Raw genomic sequence first — 23,000 nt, forward strand, 5'->3', positions numbered from 1 at the left:
GGAAATTATTATCTTTTTATATGCTGATTAATCCTAAATTGTTGCATTAACATTAGTTTACACCATAAAACAAATTACTTAATTTAACATTTGTGTATGATTTTATGAAGCTGAGATTAATCAACAATTTCAAAAGCCTAAAATACTATCATGTAAGTCTGAATTCCTTCCATATTTGTGCTAGTAATCAAAGTATTTTAACAAACATGCAAGCAGAAAATGTTGAAGAATGAAATTTATTCCCATCATCGTATAATTTTTTAGAAGGTGTATAACACACTTTCATGTTTAAATGGTGAAATCTTAATTTCTCACTTAATGTAGCTTAATCATGAAATAATTACACTGAATATTTTTAATATAAATTTCATGATATCATTTTTACTATTTAAGATTATTGTTTTACCTTCATCCTTTTGACATCAAAATCAAAAAATATTTTATCTTCTGCCTGAAATGATAATAGACAATCAAATCAATTTGATTACCAGCTTTGGCAAGAGGTCCGGGTTTTCTAGGTAGAGAAAACAAAGCAGAGAGACAAACAATCAATATTCATAATAAAAGGAGGTAAAACACAATGCAGCAAGGTTTTGTTCAGCATATAGTTTCTATGTACCAGTCAAACTTTTTGTACCAGTGACAGACACACTGGGGGGAAGATCCAAATTCCACAATGGAATTCCTAATGGTCCATCCTTTACAGATAGCATCATTTGCAGCATTGATTCCAGACAATGTCAGACAACTTGGATCTGCATGCTATTTGGTGCAGGAGCACACACAGTTGAGAACTAGTAGCAGAGATGACATCTACTAATCACATGCAGTTCCTTAGCAGAATATCTTCAAAGTAAAATGACCTCTCAGATCTAAACTTTGCATAGAGGCAGCAATCATCATCATGACTTGGCATGAATAAGCCAAGTTAGTCACATGGGTGACACCCAAGATTGAGGCATGGCCAGCTAAGCCATCAACTTTGAAAACCAAGTAAACCAGCAAGGCAGATCACCCACTCCATCCATCTCATATTGTCTTTTGACACAAGGTTTGATAGTGGTTGGTGTGTCAAACAGCCATTCATGGAGCTTCCTTCATCTCTATCAAGAATCTACATGCAAAAATCGAAAGAAACACATCTATGATCATGATGGTTAATTTCAAAAAGCGAAAGCAAATGTTACCTGGCAATTATACATATCCATGTGCGGAGCCATGACCGCGTTGATCACGTCCCAATCATGTTCTGCCAATTGCAAATAGATGTGCTAGCACACTGGAGACAGGACAGGCAGCATTCAGCACATGCAGTCACAATCAAGGACTCATCCTGGAGGGAGCTCATTACCAATTTCCTGGCTGTGTACAAAGGCATCACATGTAAGCTATATCCCAGAAGATAAGTTCTAGTGTGCCATAGAAGCTGCTGAAGGAGTGCATTAGGTCTGTGAGAGACCACAACACTCCAGAAAACATTTCAGAATGATTATGTCCATGTAAAAAGCAATTTTGCATATGCAAATTATACTAAAAATGTCAAGGACCAACTTTTATGAATGGCTTCCATGTACATGTATCATATGCCCTGTGAATCTTAGTCATGAATATGCTGAGGAAGGAAAGTAAAACAAGGAGGAATCAACATGTTTAATGACCACAACATAAGTCTTTTGGGGCTGCAAACCAACTATGAAGCCAATACCAGGTATTGTTATAGCTAAAATTTAGGAATCACAATAAACAGATTTCCTTCCAACTATGTCAAAGAGGACCCAAGAACGAACAGTTTCAAGGATAGACAGGAATCCAAAACATAAATGTCCAGAAGCATACAATACAAAATATCATATTGTTCAAAAAGATTCCAGTCAACCATACTTTGTGAGGAGAATTGTAAGAAGAGATCCTTTTTCTGGGGACTGCAGATAAATTAGCCTTCGATACCCAGCAGATTCATGAAAGTTGTGCTATCAGTAAGATCAGAGAGTATGATTGCACTGCCACAGCTAGACTTCTTCATCTCCTCCTCAGTAAATATACCTGTACATACTCCAATTGCAAGCGCTCCTCCATATTCTGCAGCTTTGATGTCATTTGGCTACAAAAATATGGGAAAGGTAAAATGTTAAAACACTGAATCACAAGTAAACACATTTCTAAAAGCTTTAACTAAAGAATTTCTTTTATAATGTGTGCATCCATACATCCAACGAATAAAATCAAAATGTATGCAATACCTAGTATTTATATTCAAAATCAATAACAAAGTGCTTCAAAGAAAAATAATGGCACTGTCAAGATGATCTACTATATATACAAAAGCACCTAGAAAAGAATTGGCCTTTTCATCATCACCAAAAATGAGTAAATTCAACATAAGTTTAATGTATTAGCATTAGTGTCTAACACATGAATATGTTGAAAATTTTCTGCGTTTTGTGGCATTAGATCAAGATAATGTTCGGCATTCCAATTTTACACATATCAGATTGACTCTGACCGTGAAGTGTTAAGAATAGTATCTACAATAAATGGTTTTCATGGCATAGGGTACATGTAAACATTGACAAGTTACAAGCATTGGACTTTGATAACTTCAATAAATGCGACCTCCCCAATTTCCAAAAACAAAAAAAAAATACACGAAAAACAAGCAACATGATGTAATTGAGTTATCATACTGTCTCAGTTCTATATTATCTGAATGAATAGCAAACACTTAAGCTGCAAGCTCACTTTACTGAGTAAACAGTAAAATGGAAGAAGAATTAAAAGGTAAGCAAGAACAGTTGGTGATTCTCTAACTCTTCATAACATTGAAGCATAACATGTACATTAACTCACCAGTAAGCCAAACCCCCCAACACTAGTTTTACACAATATGATATGTGCCATTTTCTAAATGAAGATGTAATTCAATTTATGGGAATATAAATGTGACATACTGTATCTCCAACATGCACACGTAAGTCAAATCCTGCAGGACATAGTTCTTTGGCTCTGTCAGCTGCAATCTTCACTAAATGCCCTCGATCAATGTGATCACTTCCAAATCTAGCAGAATATGTCAATACTGAAATATTAGCCGAAAAAGATAACCCTGAAGATCCATATTAGAAAAAAGAATGATAATAGAGATCACTACTCTTTTGACTCACCCTCCAAAGTTTGGAACTGTAAAATATTTTCTGATGCCCAATCCATCCATCTTCATCCATGCAATCTCTTCTAGATTGCCTGTGACCTATGACATAGCAAGATTCCAGAAAACTGCTGATAAGCATCTTGCAATTCTTGTATCAAGAAAGAGCAAGATAGAATCTAGAGTTTCAGAATCCAAAGGCTTACTGAAAAGCACAGCAAACTAACAGTAACTTGAGCTATCTTACCAAGAAAATTGTTGACCGAAGATGTAATGAGTGCAGGCATCAAACAACATTGAGTAGAAAATAAATCCATGAGAAAAACATAAATCGTATAACCAGATAAAATACTTGATAGAAATTTCAGAGCATGAAAAACAGTTGAAAGCTCAATGTTCATAGTGAATGTAGATCAAACAATTTGAGAGCTCCGAAAATCAAGCTGAAGAATGTTAATGTTCCGATTGTTGGTTTACTGGTTAATTTTCCAACTGCATACCATTGCTGAAAAATCAAGAAATTGTTTTTTTGCAACATCTAAAATACAAAGTAAATTTGTCACATAAACATTAGCAAGTACATCTAAGGTAATGGAATAATAGATGTGGCTGATGCAAAATCCAAGAATCCATGAGACATACGAGGGATCAAGTTTGTACGTGCTGAGTCAGAAACGTAACGCTAGTTATACAAGCTTTGCTCTTGTCAACTGACGGAGGGACTTCGAACTTTCGACAATAAATATCAACTTGAAGAATAACACAGAAAATGGCTCCATGGCTAAAAGGAAATTACAAGACATTGAGGCATAACTGACCATGAAAACATAAACGGTATTTAGGTAAGATTCTTGTCTCACAAGCAAATACCTAAAAGAAAGGAATTAGCCACAAAAGGACTCTACAAGTGAGAAAATGATCCTTGGCTCTTGGTAGCGAGAACCTTGCTTAAGTCCTATATCTTGATGATTTGGAATCTTCATAGGGAGAACATTCCTAAAAACTGGAATCATGACTTTTAATATTTCGAATTATGATGCCATTCATCCTAAAAAGTGAACAAATCCTATAATACTAGAGTTAATGAGCTTATTTCTTTCTATATAAGCTGTTGGATACAGAAAAAAAAAAAAAAAGAAGAAAAGTTAGATCCAATGATACATCACTAATTTTTAGATCTTCTCCTCCTAAGGCAATACAAGTGTTTAACATTTGGTCAAAGACACATATATACATATACACATAAATTATACGACTCATTAACCCACCAAAGATACATATATACACACATATCAAACTATTCATTGGCTAACACAGTGTTGACGTTTGCTTTTAAAATAATATGAAGAAAAAGTAACAAAAATTTTGCAGGTCTCATGTACAAAAATAACTCCCCTCCTTGACTTTTCTAATTAATATCTTGAATTTGACTTCGTCCTTAATTATGTTCAAAGTCCCTAATTAACATTTAAAATTTCCATAATCTATGACAAACTAAATTGTCACCCTAATTAACGATTCTTATTACTACCCTAAAATGATGTCTTGCCCAAATAAGTATCTAAAAGCCTCTGAATAATATTAATTAATATAAGAATTCTAATTAACAACAAGAACGGCATAATTAATGCTCAAAATTTAAGTTTATATATATATATGCTTCCGAGGAACCTCTACCACTGTTTTATAAACCTTGTTGTTTCCTTGAATCTGCATCAAACTTGAATCCATAACCACATAGGCTTCGAGCTATCAATTGCTGAGTAAAATATTATGAAGCTTGAGCAGCAGGAAACACAAGAACCAAGACAATGCAAAGTGATTGCACCTAGCCTCTAGACTAGTGGACATTTTTGGAAAAGAAAAATTAACCACAATTCCTTTTCAAGTGGTCATAAACCTGCAACAGGAAGAGCTGCAAGGAGAAAAGGATGATTAAAAAAGCAGTCAATAGACTCAATACTAGCAAAAGTTAGAAAAAGAAAAGTCACAATAAAGCAGAGCACAATAATCTATCCCAACTAGGGACAAATTTACAAAACTTATAAGAAGTGAGAACTGCAAATTCCACCTTATAGAAACACAAGAAACAAAACAAAACACTATCCTACATGTAGCGAACCAGTTCGTTATGTAGTAAACAAGAAAGTAATCAACAACCATTTCTATTGACATTTAAGTATAGGTTTGATATTAATAACCAAACAAATAAGTGGCACTCCAAAATATTAATTTAAATGATGATCCAGAAACTGAAGCAATGATTGCATCTTCTCAGCCACAAACTAGATTAAACATACACAATATGCAAATTGATACAACAAGTTAACAAGCCTACCAGTCCAATAACCACATTACTTGAAGACAAAGCATCCAACAAAGAAGCAACACCAGGAAGAACCTCAAGCCCCTCTCCAATTTCTTCAACATGTTCTCTAGCATATTTAAGCATCTCTGTCTTCATATCAGGAAGTCTTTCAGCAGCCACCTAAACAAATCAGTTAGTGAAGAAGGCTGAGGGACAGAGAAATAGAAGAACATCTTAAGCAGCCACCTAAACAAGAACAGTTGATAAAGAACATCCCAAAGTTTTAACTAATAATACTAATCAAAATTTTAGTTGGCATTTGCTTGGCATCTGGGATTGATCGGCCCATACTTTACAGAATCCAAGATGTTCAAAATAATCTAAGCTTCTAAGACCTCTACTTCTTCCTAGGGACTAGAAGAGTCCAAAAGTCTTCTATACCAAAGGTTGCCATGAAATCTTCTGTTTGTTAAATTGCCAGGTTTCTGTCACAAAGAAACGCATGTAGCTGTTACCAGACTTGAAGAATATGTCCTTCAAAAATAAAAAAAAATAAAAAACACAGAAGGGTGCAAAATCAGTATCTACCAAGTTCGATCAGATAAATAGAACAGATGAATTGATCAGCCTATGCTCAACATATAGAATGACAACCTGCAGTGTTGGATGTTTCTTCAGTTGCCTTCCAAGTAGGAATTATGAATATGATAATTCATATCTTTGACAAAATCTTTGTGATCGCACAATCTTTCAGTGGGTCCTTTAAATAATCTAGTTTTTTCTGAAAAACATCATCATTTTCACACATCAAATGATAGCACCTAACTGCACAAATACACAGATTTACCATTTCTTTTTTTTCCTTTCAAGACTTAAGTTTATTTTCATCTTTTCAATGTTTTAAACATCAGTTCTGGTTTAAATATTTCTCCATGGTTTTTACTGTAAAAGATAATGCAGTTTCTATGATACTCAAATTAAGCAATGAAAATCATATAGTAATGCAATGGACACATTGAGGTACTTCATACTCTTATTTTGTCGTAAATAATAATCATGTTCAATTGCATAATAAGTTCTAAAGAAAGATTTGCAATGCAAGTTGAAGGAAATAGACTTCAAAACAAATATGACTCACGAGATGCCACTACGTGCATCTCCATCAATGTGCAGGATTGAGCATGTGCAGGATTGTTAAGTGATAAAACACTATGCTGAAAGAAACTAAAACATTTCAAGATAAGAGTACCTGCAATATGTTACAAGTGTACAGAAACAGCCATAAGCCCAACTATTTGAGTAGGTTACATAGAAATTTTCCTATTATCGAGCCTGTTGATGGCATATCCAAGCCATGTTATAAGGTTTTTTGTCATTTTATCTTCAATAAAAAGATACCTAATTGTTCACAATAGGAAACATTCTTACTATATCATTTCTACTAAACTGACACATCCATCTCAACATACTGCTAATACAGGTGCACAAAGGTAAGCGAGCTTTAGAACATTCAGATCCGTACACTACAAGCACGTCTCACTAGAAAAAAAAAATCCGTGATCTACAATCTAAACAAGTTCTTGGATTTATAGTGTTGCTCTTAGCATAAAGACTGAAAAGGAAGCTATCCACTATTTAGGCAATATTTTTATTCTTAATTAGTCTTCAACCATATAGTGTCCATATAGTGTTAGAAGGCAGGTTTTGATACATTGATTCAATAGATTGAAACACTTTAAAAAGCCTAAAGCATTTACTTCTGTTCCCATTGCATCAGATGCGGTTCACAATTGCAGGCAACAATTAGAATAACCCTAATCAATAACTCACCCATTCAAGGTTTCATCATGAATCCACTAATTGATTGAACATGGTGGCAACAGACATCTATACTACAGGGAAATCACCCTTTACAAGCCATATTTACTCCTTCAAATCTGTCAGTCTTTGGCAAGTTATAAAGACTTTTGCCTTTTTCTCATGGTATATAACCTTCTACAGAACCTCATGAAAAAGAAAGTATTGTACACACACGTTCACACACAAACACACAGCACACTGATTCTTATTTGGAAGTACCTTCTCAGGATTAGTGGTGTAATATCTCATTTTATGAAAACACTAAATCTGTTCTGATTGAATTTTCAAAATTAGCATTGAACTCTTTGATATTCAATGCTATCCAGGTCTACGTTTATTCGAAAGGGAGGCACTTGGAAAATCTCTTTTGTGATGAAGAATTGCTTACAATGAAACAATAATAAATATTGAATGGATCAGTGTTAAACATGTAGTATGGTCCTAATATGAAGTGACTATTTGGTATGTTACACTCCCAAAGTTTTAGTTTTTTTGTAGCTTTGATGTTCCCGCTAACCATTTTTAGTAGAGGAGCAAGGAATATTGTTTATAAAGTTACTATTTCCACTATATCATCCGAAAAATAAACAGAAATCAGATAGTCAAATAGGACTTCATAATAGATTATCTGATTTTTTTTACTGATTTAAAGGGAAGTAACCAAATGATGTTTCTCTTCAGAATTCACCAAACTGAACATTCCTAAACAAATCCTCCACCTTATTAGACATCGACCTGCCAGAACTGAGAATGAAGAAGAAAAACTTATCCACATTATATCCGTCATAAAGCTTCAATTTAACAACTTGATTTAGTTTTAGAAAGAAAATAAGCATCCAGTAGTATTCTCTGCAGGGTTTACTAGCAACATCATAGTAACGGACAAGAAAACAAAAAAACAAAGAGTTCTGAAGCTACCAACATTGGAAGATACACCATAGTGAATGGCTGTATTCACAAGTATAATGGGATCTGTTTGGCCATGATGCTGCAGACGAAATAAAAACGAGTTAGAATAGCAGACAATTCAACCATAAACACTTGAGACGACAACAGCAATGGATGACAGGAGAATCAAGTGAAGTTCAAAATATCCTAGTGATAAGCTGTTAATTGCTATTTCTTTTTCCAAGTGCTGTTGACAAATTTTCATTTCAAGTTCTGTGACACGTAGCTACACAGACATGATAGAGCTTATGGTGTTTTGTTGGCAATTTTTTAGTGCATATATCATGTACAGTCCCAGTTGAAATGACTCCACATTCTCCGGATGAGCCTTAAAACTCAATGGTAAAGCTATAACAATATTATATTTTCTTAAGCAAGCATTAGAAGACATAACGCTAATGCTTAAATCAGATCATGCACATCAGATTGATAACTGAAGTGATAAACAGTTTGATGGGGATACAGCAATCCCTCAATGCATATGTCACGTACAATTTCTGTTGAAATGGCTCCACATTCTCCAGATGTGTTCTCAGATTCATCAGTAAAGCTATAACAAGAATCTATTTTTTCTTATGAGCAAGCATTAGAAGACATAATGCTTAAATCAGATCATGCACAATAGAGAGATACCCGGAGTGAGTCTTCTGATGCTTAAATCAGATCATGTACAATAGATATATAACTGAAGTAATAAAGATTTTGATTTGAATTACCAGTTCAAAAGCTTAGCTTAAGTTGCCAGGAAAAGACCAAACATTTATTAAGTTATAAAATTCCATCTCACATGGTGCTGACCAGATTAGGCTTGACGCATGAAGTATGAACCACCCTCAAGTGAATGGTGCAAGATAATTAAGGAGGTCACTACATAACTGTTGATTAAACACACATAAAGAGGGACAGATGTAGGATTCAAACTCATAACCTACTTCGATACCATGATAAAGATTTTGATTCTATTAACATATATCCTAGAGGCCTAAAGTATTAGGAAAATACTCGATATATTTTAAAACCTAACATCGACAATAAAAAACAAAGAAAAAAAACCAAATCAGAGTTATTCTAAATATTCTCGTCTTCAAAAATGTAAAGTAAATTTCTGATGAGAATCAACGACAGCATTTCTACTCCCAACAGCAGGATCGAAAGTTCGATCCGATGGGATGCCGCTCTTTTTTTTTTTTTAACCAAAAGGGACGTGATGTGACATTGGACACTTTGGTCATCAAGATCACGAACCTGGACGGCGTCGATGGTGGCGTTTTGGAGGCCAAAGACGCGCAGGAAGGCGTGAGCGAAGGCCTGGCGATGGAGGTGGTTGGAGGCGCTGCCGGTGCTCCGGATCAGCGTCCCGTCCACGTCGAACGTCACCAACACTCGCCTCCTCGTCATCTCCTGCTCCGCTTCCATCTCCCTCGTACACCAACAAAGTGCCCCCCGTCACACCGTCACACCGTGATCCGCAACATCAATTGTTAACATAAATCTATTCGTTAAAATGTCTTTGGCCCATGGGCCGAATTAGCAGGCTCAAATGATGTCACAAATATGGATATTTCCGATGTTTTGTTTTTTTTCAAAAAATATTTTTTTTATTTATTATATTAAATAATATATAATATATTTTTTATATGGATTGGAACATAAAGAACTATCAGTCGTGCAATGTCTCTGCAAGACATCCTAAGAGACTGTTGCACAGTTGATAGATCGTCTTGTAAGTCGATTAATATAATGAATAAAAATTATTTTAAAAAACATGTAACATATATACTAACCACCGTATATCATATTATTATTTTTATTATTAATAGTTGTTAGGGAAAAAATATTATTGATGTCTTCGTTAGCATAATATATCCTAATTTGTATGAGGTTGGGGATGTCTTCTCAAGTCGATACCTTCAATGGTTAAGTCAATACTGAGGTCTTTTTCTTTTTTTCTTTTTTAATCTAGAGTTAAAAGTGTATTTTTATACTGATATCGAGGAGAAAGAAATCTCATAAAAATTTTAAGGGGAAGATAGTTCGTAACCGACTCGAATTGTCATGAGGACTTTCGAAAATATTCATGCGAATATTTCATTAGGGAGTCAGTTTGTAATTGACCTGAGCTGTCCTTAAAATTTTAGGAATATTCCTATGAATATTTCGCATGAAATCAGTATGTAATCGACCTGAGCTGCTCCCTAGACTTCCATGAATGTTTTTATGAATATTTCGAAAAACAAGATAGCTTGACAACTCAATAACTAACCCAAGTTGACATTTAAACTTCTATCCACGTGAGCAAAAGGGCGTTAGTCTCATGTGGCATTGACATGGTGAATAATGGTTAGCCAAATTTATATTCTCTATCATGATCGAGATTTTAAACTTTTAAAATTTTTAAAAATAATAAATTTAGCTAAAATATAAAATTATATATATTTAAACATCCTTAAAACTTTAATATTTTATATTTATCATTAATATTTTAATTTTAATATATATTGATGTAAAATTTTAAAACTAATATAAATATCATTATAGTTAATAGGCTAATTACATGTAGTTAGACCTCTTTAGCATTTCAATCCATAGACTTAAAAAACTTATATGAGAATCCTTATATTTATAAAAATAAAATAATTAATCCATTTATCCTAATGTTATTGATTTTATTAATCGAAAATGCAGATTGTGACAACACGTGCAGGAATATCATGAAAATGATAGGCAAAAGGATAATTTTAATATCTTAATTATGTTTTCTTTCTTTTTGGTAGGAGTGGTGGACCATGGTGTTGTCGGGCCACTAGTGGATATTGTGGTTGTAATCGAAAAGAATGATGCAAGGATGAATTTAGAGATGAGTCAAGTGGAGTGCTGGAGGTGGAGTTGACAGACTTCTACGATTTCTTGTGCTTCTTGTGAGGGGAAGAGAGGAAAAGGAAGAAGAGAAGAGAGAACAATAACGAGAGATAAGGTAAAGAGAGAGGAAAAAGAAGATAATGCAGATGTCACCGCTATGCATTTGAGGAAGAAGACAACGAACAACCCTTGACCATTTATCGTACGATAATCTAGAGCTTGTAAAATTCATGCTTGTAATTTGCATTGCCTTTCAATTGTTTATTGAAATAGTTGCTTGTTGATCTCAAATTAAATATTTTTTTCTAATCCGTCGTTTGTTTCATAAATCCTTAAGGGATCGATCACAAAAGATTTTAGGAAGATTGATCCTTTACAGATGGACACACTAAAGTGCCGCACGACTAAGACAAACCAGTTAAGTTAAATTCGTGACAACCAAATCTAATTGACAGGATTCTTGGATTCTTGGATGACCAACTTGTTGTGTCGTCATGTTTTAACTCGAGTGTCTGTCGTATAATTAAAAAACATTTCATTGGCTTTTAGTTCTATTTTATTGCCTACTTATTTAAATTAATAACATTCTAACCTGTTTATGTTTTTAATGAGAAGTTGGATTTTATTCCTGGTCTCAGTCGCATGCATACTTAAAAAAGAATACAGCACGAACTGCATGGTCGAGTACATCATAGATGCATGGTCGATATCATCATAACTGCCGAGTACATCATAATATCATACCGTAAAAGTTGCAAACCCTGTACTTGTAATTTGTACATAGGTAGCGTAAGTGGCATGCCTGTCTCTTCCTTGTTTGACGCACTTTTTCTTCTATTACATATTATAGCCATTCATGAGCGAATTAGAGCAATGCTGTATGAATCATTGCAAATCATGTTTCTTGCTTCATCCATGGTTGATATCCAATAGGATATTGTGTGCGATTTGTGAGTTTGGTTTAGGGGTAACAACTCCATGCACATTTTTTGCTGCAAAGTTTATGGTGATTTTATGTTATATCAAGCTTGACAAATAAGAACCTGTAAATTATAAGTGTCTTGGTAAATCACAGAGAGACAGAGAGAGAGAGAACATACTCCTGTAGTAAGTGAGGTCAACTCTTCTTGTTGTCCCGGATTTGCTGCGAACTCCACTGCCATAAATTCTGCCCCTGGTAAGAAGCTTCACTGTCAGAATTCAGACTAAAACTAGTTGAGGTTAAAACGAGCGTATCAAAGGATGAACATTTGAATAGCAATGAAAAAGGAAACAACGAAAAATTAGAAATGGTTGACATGTTTGGAGGACCATAAGATGCCTCATGAACCGAAGTAGGTTGATGGTCATTGTCATAATAATAATGGAGACGATACAGCCACACACGCATTTTATCGAGCACCTCCTGCGCACGTACAAAGTGGTTTTCTATCTCACAACTTCAAAAAAATATTCTATGTTGAGTGTTTTATAAATTAATTAATATATTAATAATAAGCCTCAAGCTTAAGTCGACGAATGAACATTATGTACATCAGTAATGAAAACATAATTTAATTTAATTAAAAAACTTTATAAAAATATTTCTTATATATATATCTTAAGGGACGATTAAAAAATCCGACCCGATTGGCCATTCTGTAGGAGGATCCTATCAAAAGTGGATCCGCATGCAATCCCACTTCGCAGAACCGTCTCCGTGATTCCATTCGATTACCTGTTAGAAACCGGCATCCGCTTAAAGTGAATTCCATCCTGTTCCTGCGGACCATCACACCGCACGCATGACGTCCCAACGCATTCCCAATGCCTTTAAAACTTTTGGAGCCCAAGAGAGGCGAAGAAGGCGAGACCAAGTGAGAGAAAGAGGGAAACGTCGTCGTCTTCTCTGTCACTCTCTTAACGTCATCGGTCTCATCCTTCCTCTCTTCCTTCTCGTCCCATTCCCATGTCCGTCCCCAAAAAGCCCCTCCTCAAATCCTTCTTCCTCCTCCTCCTCTTCCTCTCCTTCCTCCTCTTCTTCCACCTCTACCTACAATCAAAGAAAACCCCGATCTCCTCCGCCATCGTCCCCTCCTCCACCGCCGCGCTCATCCGCATCCGACCGGGCTTCCGCTCCTACGACGACTACATCAAGCTGCAACTGAACAAGACCCTCAACCCCCGGCTCCGCCACTTGTGGGCGACCCGCGACTGGGACCGCAAGGTCCGCGTATTCTCTCGGTTCTTCGCCGACCTGGCCGCCGAGGGCCTCCTCTCCAACGCCTCCGCGGCGCTGTGCGTCGGGGCCCGCCTAGGGCAGGAGGTGGCGGCTCTGCGAGGGCTGGGCGTGGGGGGCGCGCTGGGGATGGACCTGGTGCCGGCACCGCCGCTGGTGGTGGCCGGCGACTTCCACGCGCAACCCTTCCCGGACGAGTCCTTCGACTTCGAGTTCTCCAACGTGTTCGACCACGCGCTGTACCCGGAGCGGTTCGCGGCGGAGGTGGAGCGAACGCTGCGGCCGGGTGGGGTGGCGGTGTTGCATCTGGCGGTGCACCGCCGCGGCGACAAGTACTCCGCCAACGACCTCCTCGAGGGGGTCGATGGCCTCGTCGCCCTCTTCAACCACTCCGAGGTGGTCCGCGTCCGCAAGATCGACGGCTTCGGCCTCGACACCGAGGTGGTCCTCCGGAAGACGAACACGAAGAGTAACAAACCAACAACTAAATCAAAATAGAGGTACTCCTTCCTTCCTTTCTTATTAATCTTCTCATTTATAGAACAAGAAAGAAAACTAGTAAGTAGTTATGGTATTGTTATCATTGGTATGGGTGATGATGAGGGCGTCATTTTGGGCGGAAGACGGGGCGTATTCTTAGGCTTTAACATTGTAGTGGGGTTGGTTGTGCTATTGTTTGTTGTAATGATGGCTTTAGTTGTTTGTTGATTCCATTAGTGTAAGAACTAGACAGTGGAGAGAGAAAGAGAGGTGCAGCGTTTTGGCTTTTGGAACTTTTGAGCATATTGAAGTCATCATAGAAAGCTTCAGAGGTCTGAAGGAGAATAGGATGGAGAGGGAGAGGGAGAGGGAGAGAGAGGTGAACCAGCTGGGTTTTGGCTTCTTCTAGCTGGCGACGAGAGGAATGCTGCACGGGTTTGGACAGCGTGCATGTTACGCCATGCCAAGCTGCCGCCCACGTTATTTCCGATTGGATCGGGATCTGTCACGGACTTTAATCCGTCATGGCTTATCATCAACAAAAATAACAACAACAACAACAATAATAACAATAATAATAATAATAATAATAATAAAAGGTGTCTGTCCACTTGCTAATCATATAATATTTCTGCATGTAGGATAATTATGGTTTGTCGCTTCGAGTGAAGGTTTTGTGGATTAAAGCGGCTCATTCATTGCTTTTTCATTTTGTTCTCGTGATCTGTTTTCTTTCTTTTAGCTGCTATAATCCTGAAAGCTGTTAGAACCCTTGCAGATTCTAAACTTGGGGTTGATCTCTTTAGGGGATCAGCCTCCTTGGAACTCTATAGGGGTTCCTCCCTCCAAGTTGCTGCTCAAAGGCTGCATAAAAGATTCATCTATTGCTTAAGAAAAGAGAAGGAATACATGGCTATTTATAGGGCTTCTAAACCCTAACTCATAATAGGACTCCTACTTAAGACTCTTACTTCTAATCAACTCCTAATAGGACTCCTACTCAAGACTCTTATTCCCTTACAACTCCTAATTCTTCTCTAAGAAAAAACCTCCTACATGAATGCCCATCACAATTAGGACTCTCCTAGCTAGAGTCCTAACAGAATGTCCCTCTCAATTAGGACTCTCCTAGCTAGAGTCCTAACATTTTTACATGAATGTCCCTCTCAATTAGGGCTCTCCAAGCTAGAGTCTTAACAAGTCGTCATAGTTCTCCCAAGTGGCATCTTCAAATCAGCCCTCTTCAAATCAGCCTTGTCCTCGAGGCTGATGATTCATGAATTCTGGGAATTTGATCTTTAAGTCGTCATAGTTCTCCCAAGTGACATCTTCTTTTGGTAGGTTCGCCCACTGTATTAGCACTTCATTAGTGGGTCGTCGTCGTCGAGTCACGATCCGTCGATCAATAATGGCACTTGGCTGGGTCTGGAGTTCTCTTTGGGTAGTCATATTTGGTGGGTGACTTTGGGCTGTCTCCAAGCACCTGGTTAAAACTTCCGGTTGGCTGTTGGTTTGTGAGTGATATGTCGTACTCCTTTTCAATTTAGTACCCTGCATATAGAATAACTTTGTCCAAAATCTGCTATTGAAGATGCAAGTAGAATTTGTCACAAGCACAATGCGTCCCTTATAGTGCAATTCTTTTGAGTCCCAATTGTAATGAGCCATGTGGCTTGGTGCTTCCTCCAATTTTTTTATAATCTTACTAGTATCTGAATCTTCCTGCCATTCCATCTTAATATCCTCAAGGAAGTCGCTGGTCGGAAGTGAAACGGTCGAAACTTCAACTTGCTCGGGTAGCTGCGAAAGCGCATCTGCAAGAACATTCTCTTTCCCCTTTTTGTAAGTTATTTCAAAATCAAATCCACGAAGTTTTGTTACCCATTTTTGCTGCTCGGGGGAAGATATCTTCTGCTCCAAGAGATATTTTAGGCTTTTATGGTCGGTCTTGATTTGAAAGTATCGCCTGATCAAGTACAATCTCCACCTCGTTGCTGCGCGCACAATGGCGAGCATCTCCTTATCATATGTTGACATATTTTGATCGGAGGGAGATAATGCCTTGCTAGTGTATGCGAATGGTCGACCATCTTGCATGAGAATGGCTCCAATTCTGACTCCAGATGTGTCGGCCTCAATAATGAAGGGTCGGTTGAAATCTGGTAGTGTTAGCACCGGTGTCGTCGTAATGGCTGCCTTAAGTTTGTCGAAGGCAGCGGAGGCTCTGTCCAACCATTGGAAGACATCTTTTTCTAGTAAGGAAGTAAGTGGTGCACTGATCTTTCCATAGTTTTTCACGAACTTGCGGTAGTAGCCTGTTAAACCCAGAAAGCCATGTAGCAATTTTATGTTTCTCGAGGTCGGCCAGTTTTGCATTGCTCCAATTTTGAAGGGGTCCACTGCCACACCTTCCTCTGATATGATATGCCCAAGATATTCCACCTTTTGTTGAAGAAAGCAAAAATTCGTGGTTGTTGTGTGTTCAAAAGGTGGTTTTCCGTATGTCTTCTTCGCATGCTCGTATTTGATGATACCCGGATCAAAGGTCCAGCTTTGTAAAGATTTGTGCTCCCTTTCATCTAGCAATTCATCTACTATTGGAATAAAGTATTTGTCCTTGATGATTATGCCATTGAGAGCTCGGTAATTAACACATATTCGCCTTGTTCCGTCCTTCTTGCGTACAAGTAGCACCGGCGAAGAGTAGAGGTTGCAACTTGACCGAATAACTCCTGTTTTGAGCATCTCTTTTATAATCCTTTCTATTTCATCCTTCTGGAGATGTGGATACTGATATGGCTGAGCATTTGCTGAAGATTTGCCTGGAAGAATCATTATACAATGATCATGCCGACAGGTAAGAGGTAGGTTGCGCGGTTCGTCAAATATATTTGAAAATTTAGCAAGCAAAGGAAGTAGATTTGGATCTTCAAATTCTGTTGGCTCTCCCTTAGTTTGCTGCTCAAGTTGTACCAAAAAGCCGCTGCATGCTTTATGCAAAACATTCTCCATTTGTTGTGTGCAAATCGTTGTTATGTCGCCCCCACGTTTCCCGTGCAATGTCACCTGTTTCTCCTTACTGTAAAATTTCATAATTAGTTTCATAAAATTCCAAGAAATATCACATAATGTCGTCAACCATTTAATTCTGAGCATGGCCTCATGATTGTTAAGAGGGAGAAGGAAGAAATCTGCAATTATCTCTTGGTCCTGCAGCAATAGTTTCTCCTGCAAGCGCCTATGATCACAATTCAAAATCCGTCCGTCGGTGACCTTAACATCAAACCTGCAGCGATTCTCGATAGGTAATGATATCCGAACAGCAAGCTTACTATTTAGGAAGTTAGTAGTACTGCCCGTGTCGATGAGAACAGTGATTGGTTGTTGTTTGAGAAGGCCTCCAATTTTCATCGTTTGCGGGTTTGAGTAGCTAGCTAGTGTATGTACCGTAACTTCGGTCGGTTGTGGCTCTTCTTCTGCATCTTCTTCTTCATGTTCAAGGCTCTCTTTTGGATGTTCAATGACCTCTTCTTCTATCGGTTCAATCATAAGAAGTCCCCCTTTACTACAGCGATGCTCACGGCTCCATGGCTCGTCACAATGCCAACATAACCCCTTCGCATATCGCTCCCGAAGCTCTTCTCTTGTTAACCTCTTTAGTGTAGGGACTTGGTCGACAGTAGGGGGGGCTAAGGGCTTCGATATTACTGGTTGAGGAGAGACCCTAGTCCTCCGAGCTTCATGGTTCAATTGCTCCTCTTGATGTCGTGCAAAAGAGATGGCTGCCATAAGCGTATACGGTTGTCGCGCTTTAACTTCTCCTCGGATCTCCGGCTTCAAGCCCTCAATGAAGGTCCACAATAGCTGTTTTTGAGACCAATCATGATTTTGATTAGATAACCTTTCAAACCTGGTTTGGTACTCTTGAATGGTGGAGGTTTGTTGGATCTTTGCTAGTTGTTCATCAATATTCTCGTAATCGATTGGTCTGAAGTGAATCAGTAGTCCTTCTTTGAATTGTCGCCATGAAAGGACTCCATAAGTATGTTCAAACCAGTCAAACCACTGTATAGCATCCCCTTCAAGATGTATAGCTACAATTTTCACCATAGATACATCCGCGGTTTTGTGGTACCGAAAATATCGCTCCGCGCGCGAGATCCAACCAATCGGGTCTCCTTCCCATCTAGGGAAGTCCACTTTCATGCATGGATAGTTGGGGTTGGTCATAGAGCTTCCCCTCTCTTGGAAGTCATATCTTTGGGGTTGGTGTGATTGGGCAAAGCTCTCTCCTTGATGTGATTTCTTCGGGCTTAGTGGTCGGCCCAATCTGAGTTCGGTAAAGAGCATCCGAATCTTATCCTCCATTCGCGCCTCCAAGGCTTCGAATTTAGCATTGATTACCTCCTTAGATGCCATAATATATGCCTCCAAATCTATGATATTAAGATCTCTCTTTTGTTGTTAGGTTAAAGGCATGTATAGGTTGAGAGAAGTGATGGTCAAAAGGGTTGGTGGATTGGTGGATGTAGGCTACGATTTAGGCTTGTTTTGTGGTAGTTTTGGGTGCAGTTTGAGGGTGTGGTTTAGTAGAGTTTTAGGGCTGTGGTTGAAAGTTTTGGATCTGTGGTAGATGGTAGCAAAGGTTTGACAGAAATCCGTGGAAGTTGCAGCAAGTATGTGCTGTCTTGTAAGAGTAGAATTGTCGTCGAAGAAACAACGGTTTCTCGACGTAATTTCCACCAAAAACTTGAGAGAATTGAGGAGGGAATTGATAGCAAAATCACAGTTTATATGACAGCAAGGATATCTAATTTAATCAAGAAAATTTCGGCAGTATAACAGCAAGGAAATTGGTGCAAGTTGCAATTGCAGAATTATCGTCGAAAAATTTCAGCGGGTTACGATGAAAATTTGCAGCAACATAAAATCATTTTTAGAGATGAATTTCTTAATAGATCAATCTTAGATGGAAGCCAAGATGATCTATGAAGTGTATAAGAAATTTCATTCAAAAAAGATTACAAATAGATGGGTTAAGGCAACGATATGCAGCTGAAATTTTCTGCAGCATAGATTTTCAAGTGCAGCAGATTGGACATAAAAGATCAGTAGTTTATATTGAGAATTTTTCGATGAAACCAAAGGGAAATCAACTGTTAGGAAGTGTCAAAGATGTCATAAAAATTTTATAGAAATTTGGATAGAAAAAGCATAGTAGCAAGATCAAACAGATGGTGCTATGCGGCTTGAATTCTGCAATTCAAGTGCAGCAGATTGGACATAAAAGATCAGTAGTTTATATTGAGAATTTTTTGATGAAACCAAAGGGAAATCCACTGTTAAGAAGTGTCAAAGATGTCATAAAAATTTCATAGAAATTTGGATAGAAAAAGCATAGTAGCAAGATCAAACAGATGGTGCTATGCGGCTGAAATTCTGCAATGTATCTTTCGTCGTAGAGATGAAAACTTTGTGACGAAAAGTTTATGCAGCAATATAGGAACGATTTTTTTTTTTTTTTGGATTTTCGAATAAGGATAACTAAATTGCAGCAGCAGTAAGGTAGGAAACAACCTGTTGCAATTCACGGGGAGATCAAAGGATGATCCGTGGTGGTGGAGATGATGGCGGAATTCGGTGACGATCTTTTAAGCAATTGTGGGAATTGCTTTGGATGGTTGTGGAGGGTTGATGGATGGCTGTGGAAGGGCAGCGAGACGCCAAGAACGCTGCTCTGATACCAAGTGTTAGAACCCTTACAGATTCTAAACTTGGGGTTGATCTCTTTAGGGGATCAGCCTCCTTGGAACTCTATAGGGGTTCCTCCCTCCAAGTTGCTGCTCAAAGGCTGCATAAAAGATTCATCTATTGCTTAAGAAAAGAGAAGGAATACATGGCTATTTATAGGGCTTCTAAACCCTAACTCCTAATAGGACTCCTACTTAAGACTCTTACTTCTAACCAACTCCTAATAGGACTCCTACTCAAGACTCTTATTCACTTACAACTCCTAATTCTTCTCTAAGAAAAAACCTCCTACATGAATGCCCATCACAATTAGGACTCTCCTAGCTAGAGTCCTAACAGAATGTCCCTCTCAATTAGGACTCTCCTAGCTAGAGTCCTAACATTTTTACATGAATGTCCCTCTCAATTAGGACTCTCCAAGCTAGAGTCCTAACAAAAGCACTTGATTTTTATCATCTGTATCCAATGATTCCTGAACCGTTTATTCCCTGACCGACGTAAAGTTATTGCGGAGAGAAGCTTTGCTTCCTCCCCAACACATTGAATGGGCGGTCACCAACAGAAAAGACGACTCATTAAACCTCGATGAATGTAAGGGAGGATAAATAGGAATTTTAGATATCTTTCCTTTCAACATTTGGAAATAGTATATTTGTCACTTCAAATATTTGAATCTTTTACTATTCATTCGATAAATTCAAGTCAACTGTCGTTAATCACAAAAAAAACTCATTAATCACAATTACCATTATTTTGAAAAATATTAAAATTTAACTATATACATTTCTAATTTTTTCATTATGTTACCAACCAATTGGATTAACTGTAGTAACATATTTGTAAGTTTTTTGAGTCTTGCATGAATGTATATACAAGATACAAATTTACAGGAATGAGCATATATATATATATATTGGTGTCGTATTCAATTGTGTTGTGAGTCGCATCTTTTCTTATGCATTCCTTTTCATTCCTATTCTCATATTTCCTATGTTCTGCTTGCGATACGAATGGTTTCTTGCAATTATTTGAATCATATTTACTTGCAACCGATGTATGGATCGGAGAAGGTCACCTATGACTTGGGAATTCGAGGATTCTTTGATCGAGATGAGGCGTTTGGCGACGGGATTGGAGCACCGACACCAGGATGATATACTTGATAAATAACATGATCAATGTTTGACTTTTGTGGTTTAATGCTTGCGTCTTTCTTGGTATCTTCAGGGTTTGGTGGTACCAGCTTTCTGTTACGTGGCTCACATGGGAGTAGACACTGTAACGGTTGAGGATGCTTAAACCGCGTTGTTCGTGACACCGCAGCTGGCTTTTGGTTGGCACTTCAAATGCCTTTCTCACTTACTAACTCTTGTCGTTTGTATACCTTACAAATGATAATTAGGCAGGATGAGATTGATCATCGGATTCTACTATCAAACCCTCTAACTTTTAACCAATTAGTTTAGTTGATAAGTTCCAAAATTAATCAGATTAGATTATAAATTCTTATTATTTAATAAATTTTATAGATCATTATTAAACCATAATCTTGTAGTATTAAGATAAAATATCCTTTATGGTTAGGGTTAATTTTATTAGCCTATTATCAAATAATATTTTAACTGATATTCCTAAAACATTCAGACCTCTTGCATAAAAAATACATCTCGTATGCTAAGCTAGTGCTCTATTATTTGAGCTACATCCCTTACTCATATTAGTTAAGGATTATCTTTATTAGCCTATTTATTTTATCGAACAAATAATATTTTAATCGATAGATCCTAAAAAACTCTAATGATCTCTTGCATAAAAAGAAGACATGGAGATGCGGGGTATCGATCCCCATACCTCTCGCATGCTAAGTGAGGACTGTACCATCTGAGCTACATCCCCTGCCCTTTAATTTTAAGGATTAGCTTTATTAGTCTATTTATTACCTCGAACAAACAACATTTTAACCAATAGATCCTAAAAAACTCTGACGATCTCTTGCATAAAAAGAACACATGGAGATGCGGGGTATCGATCCCTGTACCTCTCGCATGCTAAGCGAGCGCTCTACCATTTGAGCTACATCCCCTACCTCTTGCATGCTAAGCGAGTGTTCTACCATCTGAGCTACATCCCCTATAGATCCTAAAAAACTCGGACGTTCTCTTACATAAAAAAAAGACATGGAGATATAGGGTATCGATCCCTATACCTCTCGCATGCTACGCGAGTGCTTTATCATCTGAGCTATATCCCCTATTCTTATTAGTTAAAGATTATCTTTATTAGCCTATTTATTTCCTCGAAGATCCCCGTACCTCTCGCATGCTAAGCGAGCGCTCTACCATCTGAGCTACATCCCCTACCTCTCTGTACCTCTCGCATGCTAAGTGAGGACTGTACCATCTGAGCTACATCCCCTGCCCTTTAATTTTAAGGATTAGCTTTATTAGTCTATTTATTACCTCGAACAAACAACATTTTAACCAATAGATCCTAAAAAACTCTGACGATCTCTTGCATAAAAAGAACACATGGAGATGCGGGGTATCGATCCCTGTACCTCTCGCATGCTAAGCGAGCGCTCTACCATTTGAGCTACATCCCCTACCTCTTGCATGCTAAGCGAGTGTTCTACCATCTGAGCTACATCCCCTATAGATCCTAAAAAACTCGGACGTTCTCTTACATAAAAAAAAGACATGGAGATATAGGGTATCGATCCCTATACCTCTCGCATGCTACGCGAGTGCTTTATCATCTGAGCTATATCCCCTATTCTTATTAGTTAAAGATTATCTTTATTAGCCTATTTATTTCCTCGAAGATCCCTGTACCTCTCGCATGCTAAGCGAGCGCTCTACCATCTGAGCTACATCCCCTACCTCTCTGTACCTCTCGCATGCTAAGTGAGGACTGTACCATCTGAGCTACATCCCCTGCCCTTTAATTTTAAGGATTAGCTTTATTAGTCTATTTATTACCTCGAACAAACAACATTTTAACCAATAGATCCTAAAAAACTCTGACGATCTCTTGCATAAAAAGAACACATGGAGATGCGGGGTATCGATCCCTGTACCTCTCGCATGCTAAGCGAGCGCTCTACCATTTGAGCTACATCCCCTACCTCTTGCATGCTAAGCGAGTGTTCTACCATCTGAGCTACATCCCCTATAGATCCTAAAAAACTCGGACGTTCTCTTACATAAAAAAAAGACATGGAGATATAGGGTATCGATCCCTATACCTCTCGCATGCTACGCGAGTGCTTTATCATCTGAGCTATATCCCCTATTCTTATTAGTTAAAGATTATCTTTATTAGCCTATTTATTTCCTCGAAGATCCCCGTACCTCTCGCATGCTAAGCGAGCGCTCTACCATCTGAGCTACATCCCCTACCTCTCTGTACCTCTCGCATGCTAAGTGAGGACT

The 23,000-nt window shown here is 38.0% G+C and overlaps 2 protein-coding genes and 1 long non-coding RNA gene across 6 annotated transcripts; 1 reads left to right on the plus strand and 2 right to left on the minus strand.

Annotated features, from left to right (window-relative positions):
* Positions 1–537: 537 nt before the first annotated feature.
* On the minus strand, positions 538–9,718 carry LOC135644767 (uncharacterized). Of its 3 annotated transcripts, none has more exons than XM_065162656.1 (8): positions 9,507–9,718; positions 8,236–8,301; positions 5,484–5,633; positions 3,162–3,247; positions 2,949–3,057; positions 2,044–2,101; positions 1,188–1,362; positions 538–1,114 (listed from the first exon to the last, which is right to left on the minus strand). In XM_065162656.1, the coding sequence occupies exons 1-7, from the start codon at positions 9,675–9,677 to the stop codon at positions 1,232–1,234; spliced, it is 771 nt and encodes a 256-aa protein (XP_065018728.1). In that variant the 5' UTR covers positions 9,678–9,718; the 3' UTR covers positions 538–1,114; positions 1,188–1,231. The 3 variants fall into 3 exon arrangements, 2 of the variants coding, with proteins under 2 accessions (XP_065018728.1, XP_065018729.1); XM_065162657.1 differs by having other exon boundaries at positions 538–1,142; XR_010498586.1 differs by lacking the exon at positions 538–1,114 and having other exon boundaries at positions 1,224–1,362; positions 1,882–2,101.
* Positions 9,719–11,765: 2,047 nt separating this feature from the next.
* LOC135644302 (uncharacterized) lies at positions 11,766–12,953 on the minus strand. Its single transcript, XR_010498441.1, has 3 exons — positions 12,838–12,953; positions 12,221–12,294; positions 11,766–12,112 (listed from the first exon to the last, which is right to left on the minus strand). It is a non-coding gene; the product is annotated as an uncharacterized LOC135644302 (long non-coding RNA).
* Positions 12,927–21,007, plus strand: LOC135644300 (uncharacterized). Of its 2 annotated transcripts, none has more exons than XM_065161767.1 (2): positions 12,927–13,838; positions 20,797–21,007. In XM_065161767.1, the coding sequence occupies exon 1, from the start codon at positions 13,069–13,071 to the stop codon at positions 13,834–13,836; it is 768 nt and encodes a 255-aa protein (XP_065017839.1). In that variant the 5' UTR covers positions 12,927–13,068; the 3' UTR covers positions 13,837–13,838; positions 20,797–21,007. The 2 variants fall into 2 exon arrangements, with proteins under 2 accessions (XP_065017839.1, XP_065017840.1); XM_065161768.1 differs by lacking the exon at positions 20,797–21,007 and adding an exon at positions 20,640–20,789.
* Positions 21,008–23,000: the final 1,993 nt, after the last annotated feature.

The sequence above is a fragment of the Musa acuminata genome, chromosome BXJ3-8, assembly GCF_036884655.1.
Source record: "Musa acuminata AAA Group cultivar baxijiao chromosome BXJ3-8, Cavendish_Baxijiao_AAA, whole genome shotgun sequence".
NCBI lineage: Eukaryota > Viridiplantae > Streptophyta > Magnoliopsida > Zingiberales > Musaceae > Musa > Musa acuminata.

Excerpts from the sequence above, each read along its gene's own strand:
- LOC135644300 (XM_065161767.1), top strand. The coding sequence starts at position 13,069 with ATGTCCGTCCCCAAAAAGCCCCTCCTCAAATCCTTCTTCCTCCTCCTC.
- LOC135644767 (XM_065162656.1), bottom strand. The coding sequence starts at position 9,677 with ATGGAAGCGGAGCAGGAGATGACGAGGAGGCGAGTGTTGGTGACGTTC. Across the intron at positions 3,248-5,483 it reads GTAATGTGGTTATTGGACTG|GTCACAGGCAATCTAGAAGA; the intron begins GTAGGCTTGTTA and ends GCTATGTCATAG. Across the intron at positions 2,102-2,948 it reads GTGTGCATGTTGGAGATACA|CCAAATGACATCAAAGCTGC; the intron begins GTATGTCACATT and ends ATATTTTTGTAG.